The sequence below is a fragment of the Diadema antillarum genome, unplaced genomic scaffold (genome assembly GCF_040938485.1).
Source record: "Diadema antillarum isolate AM-2024a unplaced genomic scaffold, OU_Dant_1.0 scf00000003, whole genome shotgun sequence".
Lineage (NCBI taxonomy): Eukaryota > Metazoa > Echinodermata > Echinoidea > Diadematoida > Diadematidae > Diadema > Diadema antillarum.
In genome coordinates, this window is record NW_027270892.1 from 2,477,316 (window position 1) to 2,497,208 (window position 19,893).

The following is a 19,893-nucleotide window of genomic DNA, read 5'->3' on the forward strand; positions in this document are numbered from 1 at the left end:
TTTGGAAAAGGAGGAACAGTAACACCAGCCCCTATAAACAGACAGAGCAACAAAGGAAAAAAAAAAGCAGCACAGAACAGCTATAAGAACTAGGGGAGAACATATTACACGCAAAATAGATCATGTGAAGGAACCACATATAACCAACAGAGTAGCCCAGAGAGTACCAGAATGTCAGAGCGAAAAAGTGTTGATAGTCTAAAGGTGATCACAAAGGGGTCACACAAGTGTAGACAGCCATCTTTTCTTCTTGAAATTTGTTTATCTCGATACCTTGAACAATGGAGTACGTCAGCTCTGCGTTCGATCCCTGGTCTCTGTCGAATGCGTACACGTCCACCACCCTGGTGCCGACGGCCGCCGTCTCATAGACCTTGCCCTCGTAGCTCTCCGCGCTGAACTCGGGCATGTGGTCGTTGGAGTCCAGGACGTTGACCACCACCCGAGCGTAGGTGCGGTGCACCCCCAGGTTGTAATCCTTGACCTCTACGGTCAGCACGTGGCGGCGCTGCGATTCGTGGTCCAGGCTCTCGTTGAGGACGATAACGCCGCTGGACGTGTCGATGCGGAACTTGTAGCGGCTGGCCGGGTCGGCCGTCGTGGTGGGCAGGGTGTAGAAGATGCGGTCGGTGGCGTCGCGGTCTGTGGCCACCACCTGCAGGAGGGGCGTGCCAACATGGGTGTTCTCCGGGATGTCCACCTCGTACACCTCTTGCTCCAGGACGGGCGGGTTGTCGTTGATGTCAATCACGTTGATGTGGACCTGGAGAGAGCATAACACTTCTGGTGTGAGATTTTAGGCATCTCTGAAAAAGCATGTCTTCACTTTCTAACTCGTAGAATTTTGTTATGCCTCTGTTATGCATGTCCCCAACTGTCACAGCTTTATAAACACATATTAAAAAAGGTTGTGAAAAGTGTTGCTGTATTCAGTAAATATCGATCGCTGAAAGTTCAATGTCAGTAAATATTTGATTTATTGCAAAATAAGCTTGGCAAGCTACATAGCTGACCTGAAGTACAGTTCTGGTGACCCCTTGATGCAAAAAAATCCATTTACACTAATTTCCTTTTGCTTGATTATATGTTTGGTCTTCCTTGTATTGATCAAAATTTTTTGTCATCCCATCAAAATCAACTTAGGACAATATCCCCCTTGTTTTAATCATCTTAACAACTCTTCATCACCATCCTCTCCACTGCCATTCTATTCTATCCCACGAGCCATCTCATCTGGCATTAGTCTGAGGTATGGTATCCAGCATTTACCGGGAGTGTGTCTGTGTTGAACCCATCTGAGACTTCGATGACGAGGTCGTAGGTCGACTTGGTCTCACTGTCGAGGGGCTCGGCGATATACAGGCTACCAGTTCCAGGATGCAGGAAGAATGCTCCATCATCGTTACCACCTGAAAAATATCAAAGATTCATCACATTCAGGAAAAACAAATCACAAACAAACAAACAAACACACAAACACACAAACAAACAAACCAGCAGGAAAGCAAAATGTTCACTCAGTAATCAGCGTTGGAGCTACCCCTACGGGGGATGATGTGTACAAAAGAGCATATCATAAGACATACTGGCCACAAATTTCTACTGTGAAATATGCATTTTTAATTGCATTGGAACCAACTTCTGAAAGGGGAGCACACTGTTTATAAATGGAACTGTAGAATGGTCCATTCTTAAATCATTTGTGAACCATACATGTATTTCACATGGCACTTTCACCAAAACTGCCATTAATCATTTCTGAACCATATTTCACATGGCACTTTCACCAAAACTGCCACTAAAATGCATTCACTTATAGTTACAAACGCTGTTGTTAGAGTGACAGATTTTTTTTTTTCTTTTTTTAAATAATAAAATTGGGCTTATACAAATTTCTGTGTGTAGGAGGCCACTAAACGTAGATTTACACAATACTGTCCTGACACAAAGACTGGCAGCATGCAACACTTATAAAATTCATTGTGATCAATCTACCCTCATTGTCTTTACCTTGAATGGTGTATCTCAGCTCATCATTGTCATAGTCTATGGCTGACGCCAGCAGAAGGAATTCTCCGACAGGATCATTCTCCGGGATGTTGATTTCCGAGTCACCGTCGTCAAAGAGATCGAAGATGGGTGCGTGGGGGGACGGCTCCTGTGCTGCGACTACATAGATAGCGAGCCGGGTCAAGCTGAACTGACGTTCGATGGGACCATTGTCCTTGACTTCGATCTGCAATGGTAAGGGGGAAAGAATGTGTGCATTATTAACAGAGTGAATAAAAAGCAGTTTCCTCCCTTCATACATCTCTGGGCTACTGGTTGGCTACAAACAAGCCACCTTTGCCATGTTTTCCAACCCTCATTTTCTATTCCTTGGCTAAAAAAGATTCTAACCTTGCCACAAAGACCATAATTGCTTTGGAAATTTAGGTTTATCTCTTTCTCAAACCGTGTTTGATGCCCTTGAAATAATCTTTATCTAAGGTACATTGGGGGGGGGGGGGGGGGGGGGGGGGAGCCATGCCTGAGGTAAGGGAATATTGCCCCTAGGCCCATCAAACGAGAACAAGAATTCATTTCTTGTTCCATCCACCCATGTATAAACTGGTTAACAGATGCAAACATGCATATATAAAAGTTTGACTGCAAAAGGATTTAACTCCATTCTTTTTTTTTTATCATTCTCTTCATATGCAAGTAAGTGTGAATCCATGTTTGATCAGATGATATCTAAACAAATCAGTTGGAGCAGACAAACCGTATGCTCGGTGCTTTCTCACCTGGAGAACGTAGTCCTCCCCGACCGACAGCGTCTTGCTGCACGTCACCTCGCCGGTGGTGGCATCGATGTAGAAGCGTGACCCCGTGTTGCCCTCGCGCAGAAAGAAGCTGAGCTGGGCATTGGACCCTATGTCCTTGTCGGTGGCCATCATGCGATAGATGAAGTATCGTTCGTCGGGCGCCTCGATGGCCGGCACTCGCACCGAGATGCTCTTGCCGTCGACGAAGAGGGGGTCGTTGTCGTTCTCATCCTCGATAGCAATGGCCACCTTTGCGATGGACTTCAGCGGTGGCTGTCCATTGTCGGATATCTGGACCTGGGAACAGGAAGGATTGAAAATCATTAAAAATTTTGAGTAGTTCGAAAGTTTGCATGGTGAAATAAACGAGGATGAGAGATTTGCAGTAACACCACGTGTATGTCATCCTTGTAAGGACTGCTGTTTGATGACAGGAGACCCTAGAAAGGGGAGAGCGGAGAAGGGAATTGACATTGGGAGAGGGTAGGAAGGCAAATAGTGACAGTTGAGGGGTAGCAGTGAGCTGGAAGTTGAAGTTGCACTGGTGGAGATGGGAGAATAGGAGACCGTGACAGTTGTAAGGAAGAACAGAGTGAGAATCAGAAAATTATGTGGAAACCATTTCATTCCATTTCATTTCCTGTCTTTTTATAATATACCTTCTTTACTTCTATGTTTATAAATCATCTGTGTACAAAATGAGTTAAATGCTTTTAGAATAATTTGGATAAAGTAATGACCAAGAAAAAAAATACATAAAACTGACATCAATGTAACGAGGCTTTCACAAGCTTCATCAGAACAAAACTCAAATGATGAGCCAGAAACGACAAAGCAGTAATAGCTAGCAGAGGATCAATGATGCACTTTCCAAAATATGGCAAAACTAGTGTGGGCACTGACCTCAGTATTCCTAAAATAATGAATCTGCAGACTGGATTTTGAAAAGTAATATTCCTGAGGTCGTGGGTGGCATATTCAGTTAATAGAAAGACCATACAGTCCCAAGGTTCAGGGCTCCCAATTGTTATCGCAAAGAGAACACATGCTCTAATGTCATCATCCATACACAACTTAAACATGTCTTGCGTTCATTTGCCCCTCCCCCTTTTCCCTCTAAATTTCTATCATCCTTAACTCCTTTCTCCTTCTGCTCTTCTCTCTCTCCTCCACTAAACACCATATAGCCTCTCAATCTCTATTTCTGTCTTTCTGTCTGTCTTCCTCTCTTCATCATTCTCTCTATCTATCTATCTATCTCCTACCTATCCATTTTCAATCTCTCTATGTGCCATTTGATGTGGACTGTCTTCTCTCCATTCACATTACCAAAAAAAAATAAAAATCTCCCAAGCAGTCCAGACGATGCTTGAGTGATATTCTTGTCAGTATGACTTGTTGATAATTTGGGGCATGCTTCTTCTCATAAAAGAGCAAACTTTCCATAAACACCGCTATCTCTGTGGGCCACACGCTACCAAGAGTCTGTGCGATGCTTCCTCCGAACGGTTTCAGTTTTGGGGTTTTCGAGGGGGGGGGGGGGGTTTCTGCCTTGCTTGCACTTTACCAAATTGCACCATTACTTTTGAGCATCCTTAAAAAACAAATGCTCAGATCTCTTTTTGCATTACTTGATCTATGCATTTCACTGCATTTGTTAGAATGGATGATATGACAACGGAGTAATGCCTCTATAGAAGAAATTTTTCACATGCAATTACTGGACTCCATGTGTCAAGAGTTTCATATAGGCCTACTGCATATTTTAGATCACAATATAAAAAGATATGATATGACTTCTTTTGCCCCAGAAAGGTCATTCATCAGTACTTTTGTGCATACACTTTGCATATAAATGCACCTTGGGCCTACTAGACCACTATGGTTCTACAACATTAGGGTTCTACTAGACAAATTGGTTCACTTTGAATTCACTAGAACCAATACAAAACACAAAACAACAACAAAAAAGCACAAAAGGAATAGAAAATATCTGACTTTACCGGACAAAAAAGGGGTTAGAAAACATTGTGGAAGCTCATAGCCATCTGTGCATACAGATACTTTATAGAAAGGTAAGTGCTGGCACTTCATTTGTCTGCACTTTAAGTAAGATAAGAAGCAATCCACAAATCCAGACTTGAAAGCCATTACCTCTGTCTCTCCTTTTGGTCTGCAGACAATTGCTGGAAAACAAGCATATCAGGCACTAGCAGCCTCCTCACAAACAGTCAACATAAACTTAGAGCACAAATTTTAAGAACTGAGCAGCTTAGGAGGGAAAGGAGAAAAAAAAACCCTCAACAAAACCTGTACCAAAAATACAGAAAAAACAGAAAAACTCCAGACAACAAGATACAAATGAGTCTACAATGTTTTCCTCTTGCTTCCACCTTCGCCCAAATTGGAGTTCCAGATTCCAAAATCCTTTTACCCTTGATTTTGATGCCACTTTTGGAAATAGTGGGACACGGGGGCCTTGGATATTCCACCAGCCAAACCGAACTGTGTAAATTGCTTTGGCAACATCCACCGTGCACAAATGCCAGGAAAAAAGAGGTTGTCTCCACAGGTATTTCTGATCTCCATGAGATGATGCAAGATCAACAAGCCCCTCCCTGTAAGCATTTATGCACTAATAAGCCATCCCTAACTATCTGACAAGTCATATTTAAAAGAACAGAAACAAAACAACCAAACAAAAGCAAAACAATAACAAGCTATCGAACGCTAAACCTTGCAAATGTACAGAAGAGTTTATTATTGTTCCCAAGAATGCAAGAAAACATAATGAGTGACATTTTATTCAATTTATGATATGACACCAGTGACATTTAACAAACCACAAGTCAGGATATTATTTTCAAAACTTCAGAGTATAGCAACCACACTGCCCCCTCAGTGGCGCATACATGAAACTAGATTTGGGGTGATTCATTCCCACTCAAATGATTAAAATCTTTGCAATATTTGTCTATTTTGCCCCCTCCATAATCTTCACACTGTATCTTAAATTTGATCTAACGGCCATTTCATACAATACAGCTGTTATTGCTATTCAAATTTCCATGTAAAGTGCAATGTTCCAATTGTGTTCAAGATGGCTCTTATTCAAAGCGAAACTGAAGAAGTCAAAGACTGGCAGAAGTTCATCAAAATCAAACACAAGATAAGAGAATTATGGCAATTCAAAGTTTTATGTGCTTTCACGAGACATTGATTTTGCTCCCAGACATCGGTGTAAATCATATGAGGTGATGATGATGTAATCACCCAATAACTGACCTGCATACAAATCTTCATTAAATGTCCTTTCCTGAAATTAAGTTACCTGGTACATGTAAGCAAAAAATTATGTTCACTGCACATCATATCATATGTGGTAAAAATGAGCGCTGCTGTCTTTTAGGGGTGGAGGGAATGTAGTTTCTGAGTTATCTCCCCAAAATATGATTTTGCGAAATTTTTGTGTTCAACCAATGAGAGAGCTGCAACGCCATGACATCACCACATCATCTAATTTGCATATGTGGCCGCAACCATCATCACTGCTCACTGATATTGTGTGTAACCATACCAGGAAATCTATAACTTTATCTTTTCATGTCTTGATTTAATAAAACTGCTATGAATTCATGTTTTGAATTTATGAAACTCCTCAGCAGTGACTTCTAACTGTCATCTTAAATATGGAGTCGCAGAGCACTTTTCATTCTATATTATATTTTATGGGCCTTCTCAGTTTCCTTCCATAATTTGTCATTAAAAGTTCCTACCACACAATCTACGGCAGCTATCTGATGTCACAGCATGATACACTATCTATGTGATGTCCCAAGACATCAAATTTACTGACAAAACCTATCATCCTACAAAAAAGTGACATGAACTCGGTAATATTGCCATTTTCAATGCCATCATTTAGATCTTTCTTCACAAATTAGACACCCGAGTTATTTTGTGATTATTGCTGGCCCGATCATGCACCCTAGAATGTAGTTTGACGTCTTCATGTTAGTCGGCGTAATGTGAAACCTGCCAGTCGACTCTGGTTAGGATCATTCAGGGAATGTAATGGGGATGCATAGTCTTCGGTTTGTTTGAAGCGTACCGGCAGCATGACAAGAGCTATGAGAGACATTCGATCTATGTTTCGAGGGCCAGCCACTCGTGACTGGTCGCTGCGGCGTGCCGTTCTCTCGCAGTCGAAGCAGGGACTCGCCTTTCCTTGTGATGACCGCTTAATGAGACACCAAGATGCAGCTCGGATGATGTTTCCATGTCGTCCGGGTCGGCCAGGGAAGTAAACTCACAGTGGCAGCTTGATAAACAGTCACTTGCATCACACAAACTTAGGCCTAGTCTCACACATTCAGACCCCCTCCCCTTCCCCCCACCATCCATAATATGGACGTGTGATTCCTTCACCACGTTGCAAGGTTACTGTAGTTGATCAATGTCAATGTTGCATACACACACCAGACAGTTAGCTGACAAATTGCTCATCCTCTTGAGGGCTTGAGGGCTTGAGGGAGGAGAGAGATGGGGGTTAGGATGGGTTCATACTGAGAGGAGAGGCGGCAGGGACAGGGATGCGGCTTCAGTGTGAGAAAGAGGCAGTACATCACCAGTAAGAGACTCTCTTCGTTCTGTGCTTACGAAGGCAAGCTTGCCAAGCATCTTCGTGGTGTAATGTACCTACATCAAGACTTTAGAAATAAGAGAGGACTCAACAAGGTCAGGGTCACTTGCCAGACATTCGTCATTTGAAAAAGAAAAAAAAAAGCCCTGTTTCCATTTCCGTTGCATTCATGAAACTGGCGACAATGGAGGAATGCGCTGGTCTACCATGGAAATAAGATCAATGAGTCCACTCTGTTTTTTTTGGCTGGAATGGGTGATGCATCTTGCCTCCAGATCGTGTCTCCTTCTCCCTCATCATTGACGATAGATCTAGTTGCTCTCCGGTGAGGCGAGAGTTTTCATAGAGATGAGACTGGATAATTGCCCACTCAGTCTTCGCAAGGCACTCGGCAGTCATAAGGCCCTCTCTACAGAGTGACGGACCCGGCCTAACGGACAGAGGCCATCAAAACAAAACAACAACAGACCACTTCTAAAGCCACAATGAAGCAACAAAAAAAAAAAACCTACCACAAATTAGTTATGGAGAGGTATAAGTGGCTCAGAGACTGCCTGACTCCCAGCTAGATGAGCCCAGATTGCTCCAAAAGTTTCTGACGCATTGACGCTGGTATCGACAGTGACATTGAAACCTCGTGCTCTGGCGGCGGCACGGTGCAATGTTGCTAGCCACAGGACAAAATAATACACAAACCTACTGTGAAATGCTAATGTTAATTTCGTTATGTGGTGATTAGGGGGAGTGTGCAGGCCTGCTAATGCAGTTACTTCTCATACTAGGTCCAATTTACAATCCTAATTACATCACGGCTAAAACTCTGCTCATTACGGGGCCCTTGTTTGCTGAAAGGCATGGACATGCAAACAACAAGAGCAATTCATAATTACTTCACAGGATATGTTAAGCAAATTTATACCTTGTTACCACCATGAGAGAAAAATACACATTCTGCCTCACTGAAAATCCATTTTTTCCCCTTTTCTAATATATCCATGAAAAACTATTCAGTTAAGTGTTTGAGCAAGTTTCAAGTCCATCACTAACCATGATAGTCATGAAATGACCAATGGCTATTCGCGTTGAGGGTAACGAATAGCAATTGTAAAATGAGAATGGGTAAGTATGGTGAAGCGCTGCAAATCAAGTTTCAAGTCCATCGCTAACCATGACAGCCATGAAATAACCAGCTCTTTATGGCAAAATAAAAGTCAGTGTTCCAGAGTTTTGGTTCATGGATACTGGACCCGAGCATATTGAGATGCATAATGAGATAAACATTTTCAATACACCTTTTCAATTCTAAAATATTAGAGATAAAACCTGATCAAGACAGTCTGCCAATAACTTTAAATACAAAAGAGTTTCTCCAAAAGTAAGATTCATGTTTCTGTGTTTCTATTAGCAATAAAATTAAATCAACTTGTGTATCAGTAGCATTTGAATTTTTAAGGAATTACATCACTACATAATGTATGTTCCTTGCCAAGTATGGAAACTTGAAGCTGGCTACCCAAATTCTTTGGCCATGAATCAACATCAAATTCTTTAGCTTCACAAGTGGTGTTGCAACTGATGCCGAAAGATTGTTTCATCACTAACTTTTTTTTTCATACATATACATTTTTGTCTCGTGCATAAACAATCTTGAGATAATACTCAGGAAATACCGTCTCTCCAGCTACATGTCACATAAAATATTGTGATTTTGGGTGCAGGGAATGACACTTACTTGCTACACTTCTAAAGAATCAGCTCTGGCGACATGAATCCAGATGTAAACCTATCAACAAGCGTGGATGTTAAAAGGACTTGACAGGAAAGAGCTTCCCAAGTGGGGAACACACTTATCAAACCCTACTTCCATATCAATTTCTTAATATACACGCCCAGAACAAAATGAAATCATTTCTATGTGTGAACGGGGAAAGTTTTATACCAAGAAGGTACAAGGCTCGCCTAGTACCTCCTTGATTATACAAGAGCTTTTACAAGTCACAAGCAATTAGAATCAAACAGCATTTGCAACAAAAACCAACAAACACCCCCCCCCCCCCCCCCCCCCACGAACGATCTCCAAATTGAAATATCCTTTGTGTGGGAAGGGCACACGGACGGAGTAATCACGGATGCGTCAAGCAGATTGAGTGAAAAACAGTGACAAGCAATTTTGCATTGTGGCCGAGGGAGGGCGACTTCCTTTATATCACAGAGAGCGAGCGACAGCAGCATTTCCAGAGCAAGGAAGCTAGGACAGGCAAGGATAAGGAAAGTCTGACCATGGATCTACAACTAGGTCCATGGTCTGAGCAAGGAGTGAACAATTATAAAGGCAGCTGGCTGGTTGCTCGTTGTACACAGCAAAAGTAATGACAATATGTTGCTGGGGAAAAAACTACTGTAAAACGAGGAATGTTCGCGTGCATTTTAATTTCGCCAATTTCGCGAGAGCCAAGATTCGCGAAATTAAAATGCATGTGAAAGTTGTTGTTTACACTATATGCATTGAATATTAGAAGCAACTCGCGATAATTTCATGCTGCAAAAAAGGCCGTCGGCTCCAATTCGGGAAAATTTCATGCCGCAAAAATATCGTGTTTTACAGTATTTTGCACCACTTTCTCATGTTGTCAGCTGAGGACCAGAAGGGTACTATCGCATTCTAAGATTTGAGCATAAATAAAAATGAAAGGATTAATTTTCATGAAATATAAAGATAAATTAATCAAAAGTGGGTAGATTTATACGTAAGGCCTATTGTTCCAAATACTGTATACTGTAAAAGTGGTTTCTTTCGCGGTGGTTTTATTTTCGCGCTTTTCGCGCTTTGAGGTTGAACCGCGAATTTAACATCACGCGAAAATGTTTTGAACTCGTCGCTTGTTACAACGCTCTCATTACCGACCGTGAATTTAAACACACGTGAAAAAGTCGGCACCGATGGAAACCGCGAAAGTTTCTGTACGCGAAAGAAACCACTTTTACAGTACGCCATATATTTTGCGAGTCTAAATTTTCGCGAATCGGGAATTCCCAACGATTTCGCGAGTGGTTAAATTTGTGATCGTGGAGTCTTGTGATGAACGGAGAAATGTACATGCTATGTCACATCCACATCAGGATCAGAGTCAATATTTTCGCGTGTCTTTAATTTCGCGAACAGCGCCTGACTCGCGAAATTCGCGAACATAAAAACCTCGCAAAATATTTGGTGTATACAGTATAGGATAAGATAGTGCCAATGTAGTTTGAATACTTAACATTTTACTGCAAATGTAAATGATTTAACATTGACACCAAAATGTAGTGGAGATTGAGGTCTACAACCTGATACCACTAACTTAACCCCCCCCCCCCAAAAAAAAAAACAAAACAAAAAAATTGTGATAAAGCCATTTTGGTTCTCAGTAGACGATGTGGTGTCCGAACATTATTAGCAATATATATCAACAAACACGATCCATGTTGAGGGTGGGAGACAGAGAGTACATATTGGATGCATTGGAGCGGGGACTGAAAGTGGCCGCAGCATGCTGTCTGGGGTAACTAGAGCACAACTCGGCAGGAGGGTTCAGAATCACTGCCATACCTGGTCCCAACCACACACAACAGGCCAGGCGGGGTGGATAGCTACAATTCAGGATGAGTACTTTGCCACAAATGGCAGTCCAATGTAGGACTAACATGTCTGTGAACGATGGTATTCAATAACAAACCCAAAACAAAACAGGAACTTTGAAAAAAAAAGTTTTTCAAGACCTGTTGCCCCAGTTCTGCTCTTCAGAAGTGGAACAATGTAGTGCAAACAACCCCTGCATCTGATACAGACTACAGGCACAAGTTGGACATAAATCTAGGCAACTGGGACGCTGCATTCACACTGGGGCTTGGGCAGGACATGTTGGTTACGCATCGAGAATTACCTACCTTTGTGCTCTTACAAAGTAGTGCACAGGTACACTATATGCAATACACTGCTGACCAATACAGATAGTACTAACATATATTCTAGAGGTCTTGGTCCTACTGCAATTGTAAAAATTTCATGCTCGTTTATGGCACTATTCATGTAGGCCTACACAATAAATCTGCCGCATCTAATTTTTGTACACTAATGTGTCAGGTTGTTGATTTTGGAATCAAAACGCATCAATCTGGATTTATACAATGCACAGAAGTGTCTCAGACATATGCTCCAATTTCTGCTTCCATGCATTTTTTCATGATTTTCCTCTCCTGTGTTTATACCTGCTTCCATAACAATATTTTGAGGCAGCTGTATGAGTCATGTCTGTTCATAAATCATATCCCCCACCTCCCCTCCCCCTCAACCTTCTTTCGAAGCTTACAATTCGATTTCACTTTCTTTCTGGTGTGAATCCTCCCCCTGGTGTGACAAGGCCACGCGAGATTATCCCCCAACACTGTCTCCATACCGCTGTATATTTCCTCGGCATCTAACCACCCTTAAATCTTGCAGCAGAACCAAACCCCCACTGAGAAATTAGGCATGCAGCGAGCAACGGTATACACACACTAGATTGCATCCATGCCACTTAAGATTGCATTAGGCCCACTGCTGCATGGGGACGAAAAAGTGCAGGAACCTTTCCGCGAGCATAAAGCTTCAGATAGAACCAACCTTCTGTGTAGGAGCAAAACATTTTTCTTTCCTTCTTTTGGTAAAATTTCAAACCTCTGAAGAAAAAAAACCCACCCCCAAAATCATTACGTTTTGTTTTGGTTACGAATTATCGGCCTGCAAAGGAGAGTGCTGTTTGAAGAAGCATGCTACAACCTGTTCCAGCCCACACAGACACGGCTGCCTTTTCATCTAGAGAAGTTTAGAGATTGCACGCATATTGTCAATCAGGCTATTTGGATTGAGCGGGCGAGATTCAAAAGTGGATGAATAGAAACACGGGCTGAGCAAATGGCTTAAAGCGACTGAGGGAGCTAGGAAAAATGCACAGGTGCAAAAGCAGAGCAGGAGAGCGGAGAAATCCAAATGCATAGCAAAACACACAGACAATGAGAATATAAAAATGAGGTGGGAAAAAAGGGAGGAAAAAGAAGCTCAGTGCCAAACTCTAGTTATTTATGTCTTTAAAGACTGGTTCAGAACAAAACCAGAACTGGAATAACTACCCCTCACAGAGAAATTCCATGAAGAATTCTCTTTGTCTTTTTGTTCAGCCACAACAAGACTGCAGACATGTCCAAATTACTCAAACATGAGCCATCCCAAACACACTTGTTCCTCAATGTTTGCCCCCGGTGGACCAATCCAATCCTACAAGATTTTTGCATGCCCAAGAAACGGAGAATAAAGGAGGTGCCAGGAACTCTTTCTGAAAGATGCCCGGGAAGGCACAGCTAGGAACAGAGAAGAATCCGCTGTGGAGTCGCACTCCGTGATTGATGACCAACTGTGCACAGATACACACATTATACATGCACGTGCACTGGATTGTTGCAAAATGTCCCTGAAATTTCCGAACATGGTGTGACCTGCACGACTCCCCTGCCTCCCCAAAAAAAACATTTGCTTTAGCACATCAACCTGACAAGGTTCTACATGGCATACCCCTCAGAGAACTGCAATACAAAGAATTGATGACAGGGGCCCCTATCTTCAAACAGGCATCAGACTACCATCAGTGACAGGAATATACCAAAATATTTGCTGGCAGAATTACCCCTCACAGTCATAATTTTGTGGTGGAGGTGGTCCTCCAGGGGTATTTTCGATGGATGCCCCTCAGCCTTTTTCCTCCCCCCTCTGGACTGGTGGCACGTAAGATTAAGCCGAGGAGGGTAATGCTTGACAGCAAATGCCAAAACACGAGGTGCAGACCAAGACCGGAGAGTGCCCTAAATCTACGAACATGGATCCCAATTTGACTCTAGTCTTGTATTCATCATAAGTTATTTCTCCCCGAAGGCACCATTTGTGCCTTGGCCGTTTTAACCAACAACCCCCACCCCTAACCATGGCCTCTACGTCGCTGTGCAGGGAGAAGAAGAGGAAAGTTTCAGAGGGGGTCTTCCCTCCGGAGTCGTGACGAATCTGCATGGCTTCATTCAAGCGGACATTTACGACCGAGCACCCCCTCAGCTTTCAGCTTTCACAACATCTCGCGCGATGTCGTCCACATCATCATACCCCATCCAACGCCCTTTCAGTCCCACTTGTCCATCATCAAAGCCTCATCTACTTACTTTCATAAGAAGCCATCTCTGCATCTTCTCCCTCCCCCATCCCTAACCCCCCTCTACCCCCCTCTACCCCCCTCTACCACCCCTACCCCCCCCCAAACAAAAAGTCAGCCCTCTACCATGTCTTCTATGACAAGGAGATGAAAAAGTTGGGATCTATTCCTGAAGGGAGTGTGCGTGAGCCCTGCCAATCGACCAGTTGCCAGCTGCCCTGTTGCAGTGTCTGCATGGAAATCTTGGGGTCTTACCAGTCTCCCCCTTTCTACATATCTGTCTCTTTTTCTTTCTGTCTCTTTCTCTGTCTATGTTTCTGTCTGTCTGTCTGTTTGTCTGTCTGTCTGTCTGTCTGTCTCTCTGTCAGAAGTGAAAGTGAAAGCTCATTTTCATTTTGTCTTTGTTGCCTTATATTAATGCCAGTATTCTCATGTGAAACTGAGATATTAATGTACATCTCTGTCATTTCAGTGCACTCAAAACAACACTTCTCTCTATTTCCACTATCTCTTGGCACCCCTTGATTTTGTACATGTAATATGAACAATTTTCTCTGTTCTTTTTGAACGTCATTCTGCTTTATACATCAATCCTCTTGTGATTTGAAATCTCACCCAACACAATATTCGGGCATTCATATTTCTGACTAGATGGAGAACAACATCTGTTGGTGTCACAAAACAGAAACATTTATTTCCCTTGGAAATTTCCAACAAATTCCCAGGGGTCAGGGGTCACATACCCAGCATCACCTTAATGAGATGAGGTACCAGATTTGAGGATATTTAGAGGAGCAAAGCCTGCTGCTCTCCGTCAACAAACTATGGAAGCTCACACTGCTTTGTGAAGCAGATGCTGTCAAGGGACAGGGGCAGTCAACATGTTGTTGGATCGTGTGACATCGGGCATGATCCGGCCTCTGGCGATTTTGTATGTTCGGGCGCGATCCCCAGTCGGGTACACGGCACAAACAAAAGAAAGCCTGACAGACAGTGACCTGGACTAACGAACTCACTGCTATGAAACAGGAACTGACGTCTGAACAACAATTTCTTTTATTCATTGTTCCTGACATCTTCTTCATGATGACTTCTTCTTTTCTTTTTTCTTTTCTTTTTTTTTTTGGGGGGGGGGAAGCAAGTATACCTGAGGGGATTAAGAAAAGATACTTGTTTTGTTGCAGATATGTTTCAAATAATTCTGAAAAACATATCACTTCATCTCCCTGCTGACACAATAAATAAGTGAAAAGTAATTGAGGCATCTTTGGCCATGTATGAAGTTTCAATGACTTACTGGTGTTGATATGGTCTATGTTCTTAATTTGCTTAAAGGAAAGGAATGCCACAGAGTGTGTGGCAACAGATCATAAATATCTTACGGTTGCATTGTGTTTCTATTTTAACAGAAAGAAACCACCTGATATCATCTATATTCCGAGCAAAATATTTTGACAACCACTTTTTATGAAATTACTCATCAACCTGAGGGTTGTTTTGTTTTGTTTTGTTTTGAACATGGAAACCAGGAAAAAAAGGGAGTTTACTTGACGGTTTTTCTCAAATCATGATGATAACAAGATTTAGGATGCACAGACAGATGGAGGGTTGGACAAACCAAGAACATACTGGCATCCTTCAGGGTAGAGGCATAAAAAAAAAAGAGTGATGATCATAAACAAAAATACTTCAATGGTCCCAGCAACAGTTCCATTGCTTGTTGAGAACAAAATCTAAAATTTCAGCACACTGTTTCAAAGTTTTGTGCTTTGCTTCGTCTTTTTGTTTTGTCTTTTTTTTCAGATCATTTACATTTGGCTATCTATTTAAATCATGACAATGGCACCAGTAATGTTATTCTCAAAAGTGCAGCTGTCAACACAAATATGCCTTAGTATACCAGATCTAGCGCATACATCAATGTTTTTGAAGCAATTTCTTAAAAATGGTGGTCTGTATCTTGTCTTGAGATGGGCGGATATGAAAGATGAAAAGATCTAGTAAATCTTTCATAATAAAAGGTAGGCAGGGGAAGGTACATGTAGGGCAAGGGTAGGGCAGGGGTAGGGAAGAGGGGGGGGGGGAAGGAAAGAGGGCAGCACTAAGGGAAGATGTGAAACCAGTGGCCAGGTGTGGTGGTATCATTTATGGCCCACAAAAAATAAAAATACAACCGCAGAGAAACAACAATGAAAGTTGCAAAATGCTTGAAGAGACAACACGGAATCAAGGGGCACTCTTAATGGCCACTACCACTGCCTACCGGTGTTTTGGGGGTTGACAGGACCCCTGGGTCCTCCCGGGCCCTGTGTCTGACTGGGTCACTTTAATGTTTGGTTTCATTAACAGCCAATCGCGTTGCTGTTTCTGAAAACAATCATGAGGGGATTAGAGTAGAATACAGAGTCAAGTGCACTTGTCGCTTTGGGATGACTGGGAAAAGAAAAGGGGAGAGGCCGGGGTGTGTGTTGGGGGGGGGGGGGGGAGAATAGTCCTTTGGGAGAAATGTCAGACCAGCAAAACTCAAAACATGGCAGACAAGACATGTTGGCATAGGCTTTCAGCCATTTACACACCAAATTCAATCGCAGCTTGGGTCTCCTAAAGAGCAGGGGGGGGGGGGGAATGTTTTAGCAATCTCTCTAACGTATAGAAGCAAATCCTCTAAATTCTCATTCCCATCCCAGCCAAAGTACCACAGTAATGCAAAGAACATTTTCTATACCAACTTGCTTGAATCACATTTAAATCCACAACATCTGATCTTTATTTTGACTACGCCTTCATACCATAAAAGTGACAGCAAGCATTTAACATTCTATAATCTTGTCCGTTTCAGCACTGATCTTCTCATTACAGAAATATTTCTAAAACACAGCACTTCCATGGAGATTTCCAAACCAATGGCAACATTGTTCACTCTCCAACTTCTAAAAATAAACATGTCAGTGACTGATAAATGAAAACGTCAGAAATGCAACCAAAAGGTTATTTTCCCATGTACACTCTCAGTGCCTCATTGTCATACACCACCAGTTGTTACAATCTGTTGTCCTGATATTTTGAAAACACACAGTTGCATCCAAAGTTAAACGTAAATGGACACATATTTGCACAATATCTACACTTTAAAATCTAGAAGGGTTCAGCCATAATGAGCTGCTCTAGTTTTTTGCCACAAAATGGATTGTCTGAGCACAATTCTTGTTTGAAAGTCTGCAGACAAAACCACACAAGGATTAGCACGAATCCCAATTGAATTGAGTCTAAGCCTAACATATCAGCGTGACATTCAACTTTGATTGGTTTTTCCACAATTTTATTCCCATTCCAGACTACAAATATCTCCCTAATACACTAACTGGTGTCTAACATCAATGATTTCGCGTGCGTTTTTTGGCTTCTCTGGAGTTCATGCACAGAGCAAAGTGATGGCTGGCACTTTGATTTCTATAGTGATGCCATAGTGTTCAGAATTAACAATGTTGTAAGGTTGCTGGACTTTTTAAAGTCCTCTTCCATTAGGGGAAACTGAACATTATCTGTCTATCTATCTATCTATCTATCTATCTATCTATCTATCTATCTATCTATCTATCTATCTATCTATCTTATCTATCTGTCTGTCTATCTATCTATCTATCTATCTATCTATCTTATCTATCTGTCTGTCTATCTATCTATCTATTTATCTAATTAATCTGTCTGTCTGTCTGTCTGTCTGTCTGTCTGTCTGTCTGTCTGTCTGTCTGTCTGTCTGTCTGTCTGTCTGTCTATCTATCTATCTATCTATCTATCTATCTAATCTGTCTGTCTGTCTATCTATCTATCTATCTATCTATCTATCTATCTATCTATCTATCTCTTTATCCATCTATATATACCTGCAGTATATCTTTCCTTTTATCTTCCATTCATTTTCTATCTATCAACGTACCTACCCATCTACGTACCTTATCCATGTAATCAATCTTCCTTTGCAGCCTGTATGTCTATCACTTTTATTTTTCTATCTTTTTATATGCATGTATACTTGGTATATAGGCCTACAGTGGCACATACAGTAATTTTTGTTCTATTTCTCTTTGTAGTTGATATGGTCAACCTGCCAATCACCCATACAGGCAAGGCTGGCTAAGGTCAAGGTTCACATGCAACCTTGCATCCTCCTGGGTCTCAAGAAATTCCTTGGCACTGGTGGTTAACCACATGGAAGATCATAAAGGGAGGGGGGGGGGGGGGGGGGGTAGAAATATTGGAAGCATAACCTCACCTGAGAAGCCAAACAAGGGCATCAATTTCAGAGGTGTTGGTATACACTGTACTTGTATCCATAATTTTGAGAACACTGTTTATTTATTGTACTCTAGCAATATCTAGCAATATTCCCCATTAGCCTGCTCCCCATGAACAAAAACCCACATGCAGCAAAAATCTTCAGACAAAAGTATTACTTTGGGTTGTGTGAAACTACCTCTTTTAACAAGGACATACACTATACATGACAGATTCTGTAGATTTTGAGCTTCATTGATATATCAGTTGCATAATACAGCTAAATCAATTCATTTCATACAAAATACTTGTGCATGTGTATGTAGAGATGAACTCCCACCATGGAATCTTGGCATGAAGAGTGTATTTCCTTATCAAAAAGCATGCAACAGAAAAGCAATAAAACAAAAGAAAAACAAAAAACAGACATACAGAACATGATTGGGGAACACACTCGTTCCTCTCATAAAACGATCGCTGACTCTACAATAAGCCGATTATGTGATCGGAAGGTTGTCGAGCACAAGAGGATTACCGGCCCGCAATTTGCTCGCAATTTTGGGACAATCGAGCAAAACCCCACCTCTTCCATTCATACGGCTACTTTTCCTACTCCCATCTGAACAAAGAAAGAGGCAAACCCCACTTCGAGTCAGATTTCATTTGAAGATCCAACGCACAAGAATGCTCTTCCTGAGGGGCCGATCTGCTGCTTTACTTCCAATGAAATGGATCCTCATCTCCTTGGAAGTAGATTAAAACCCGAAATCCATATCAACTCTTTTTGAGTAAATGAATCAGTGTATCATTGCATCTTGATAAGGGAAGAAGGGAAGAAGAGATGGGAGATAATGTAAAAGGTATAAGGACTGGGGCGGATTTAACAGAAGAAAAGAACATTATGAGGAAAACAGTGAGCATTAGAACCATACACCAAGAATGCGAACAGCTGTACCACGAAATCCTAAGATTTGATAGATTTAATAGTATATAATAAAATTTAATAGATTTAATCGGACGTATGATATAATAAAATTTAATAGATTTAATAGGAGAGAAGAACATTATGTGGAAAACAGTGAGCATTATAGGACCGCACAGCATGAATGCTAACACCTGTACCACGAAACCCTGAAAAAACATAAATTCACACTGATTATTCATTAACATGAAAATGTAGACACTGCTCATCTTAGACCGAAGTCTAAAACCCTGACATTAAGAGTAACCCCCATGAACTTCAGATATGCCTTAAGAGGGGAACATAATTCGGGTGTGGCAAAGTCCAAGGGTACAAGAGTGCTACCATAAATCTTTCCAACCGCTTTCCGGGACATCAAACACAGTATACTTGTCCACATTACCTTCTTGTTCATATCTAGCCTCAAAAAAAGACATCAGATGTTTATAGGTGCCCCCCCCCCCCCAATTTATCAACAGTGTATCTTTTGACATGCTTTCGCCCCACCCCACATGCATCAACAAAATGCAAGCTAACATGAGATCATATGTACAAAACACATATACCAGTATTCTAGAACTCAAAGCTGACCTTAGACATATAGGCCCTGTCTTTTAATAGAATGGAATAGATGGGTGCATAGACCTAACCCTGTGAGCATTTAAAGGACAAGTTCACCTTCATAAACATAAGGATTGAGAAAATGCAACAATATTAGTAGAACACATCAGTGAAAGTTTGAGGAAAATTGGACAATCGATGCAAAAGTTATGAATTTTTTTAATTTTTGTGTTAGAACCGCTGGATGAGGAGACTACTACAGCTTGTGAGTCATATGCGTACAACAGTATAAAGAAAATGTAAAAGAAAATTCTACATATTTTCACTTTTTTCGCATAATAAAAGAGCACTTGACTTGCCTCTTTCTATAGGCAGGGGGAATGATATTACCCATAACATTTGTCGGTAACGAGTCAGGGGAATGTGTGCTTTTTT

At 41.6% G+C, this 19,893-nt stretch overlaps 1 protein-coding gene across 1 annotated transcript in view; it reads right to left on the minus strand.

Moving 5' to 3' along the window:
• LOC139742205 (protocadherin Fat 1-like) overlaps positions 1-19,893 on the minus strand; it is a 151,661-nt gene that overhangs the window by 39,711 nt on the left and 92,057 nt on the right. Inside the window, exons 5-8 of the mRNA XM_071652817.1 lie at positions 2,787-3,104; positions 2,011-2,236; positions 1,270-1,409; positions 274-763 (exon numbers count right to left, since the gene is read on the minus strand). Of these exons, the coding sequence (XP_071508918.1) occupies positions 274-763; positions 1,270-1,409; positions 2,011-2,236; positions 2,787-3,104 (1,174 nt within the window). The remainder of the gene's footprint in view (positions 1-273; positions 764-1,269; positions 1,410-2,010; positions 2,237-2,786; positions 3,105-19,893) is intronic.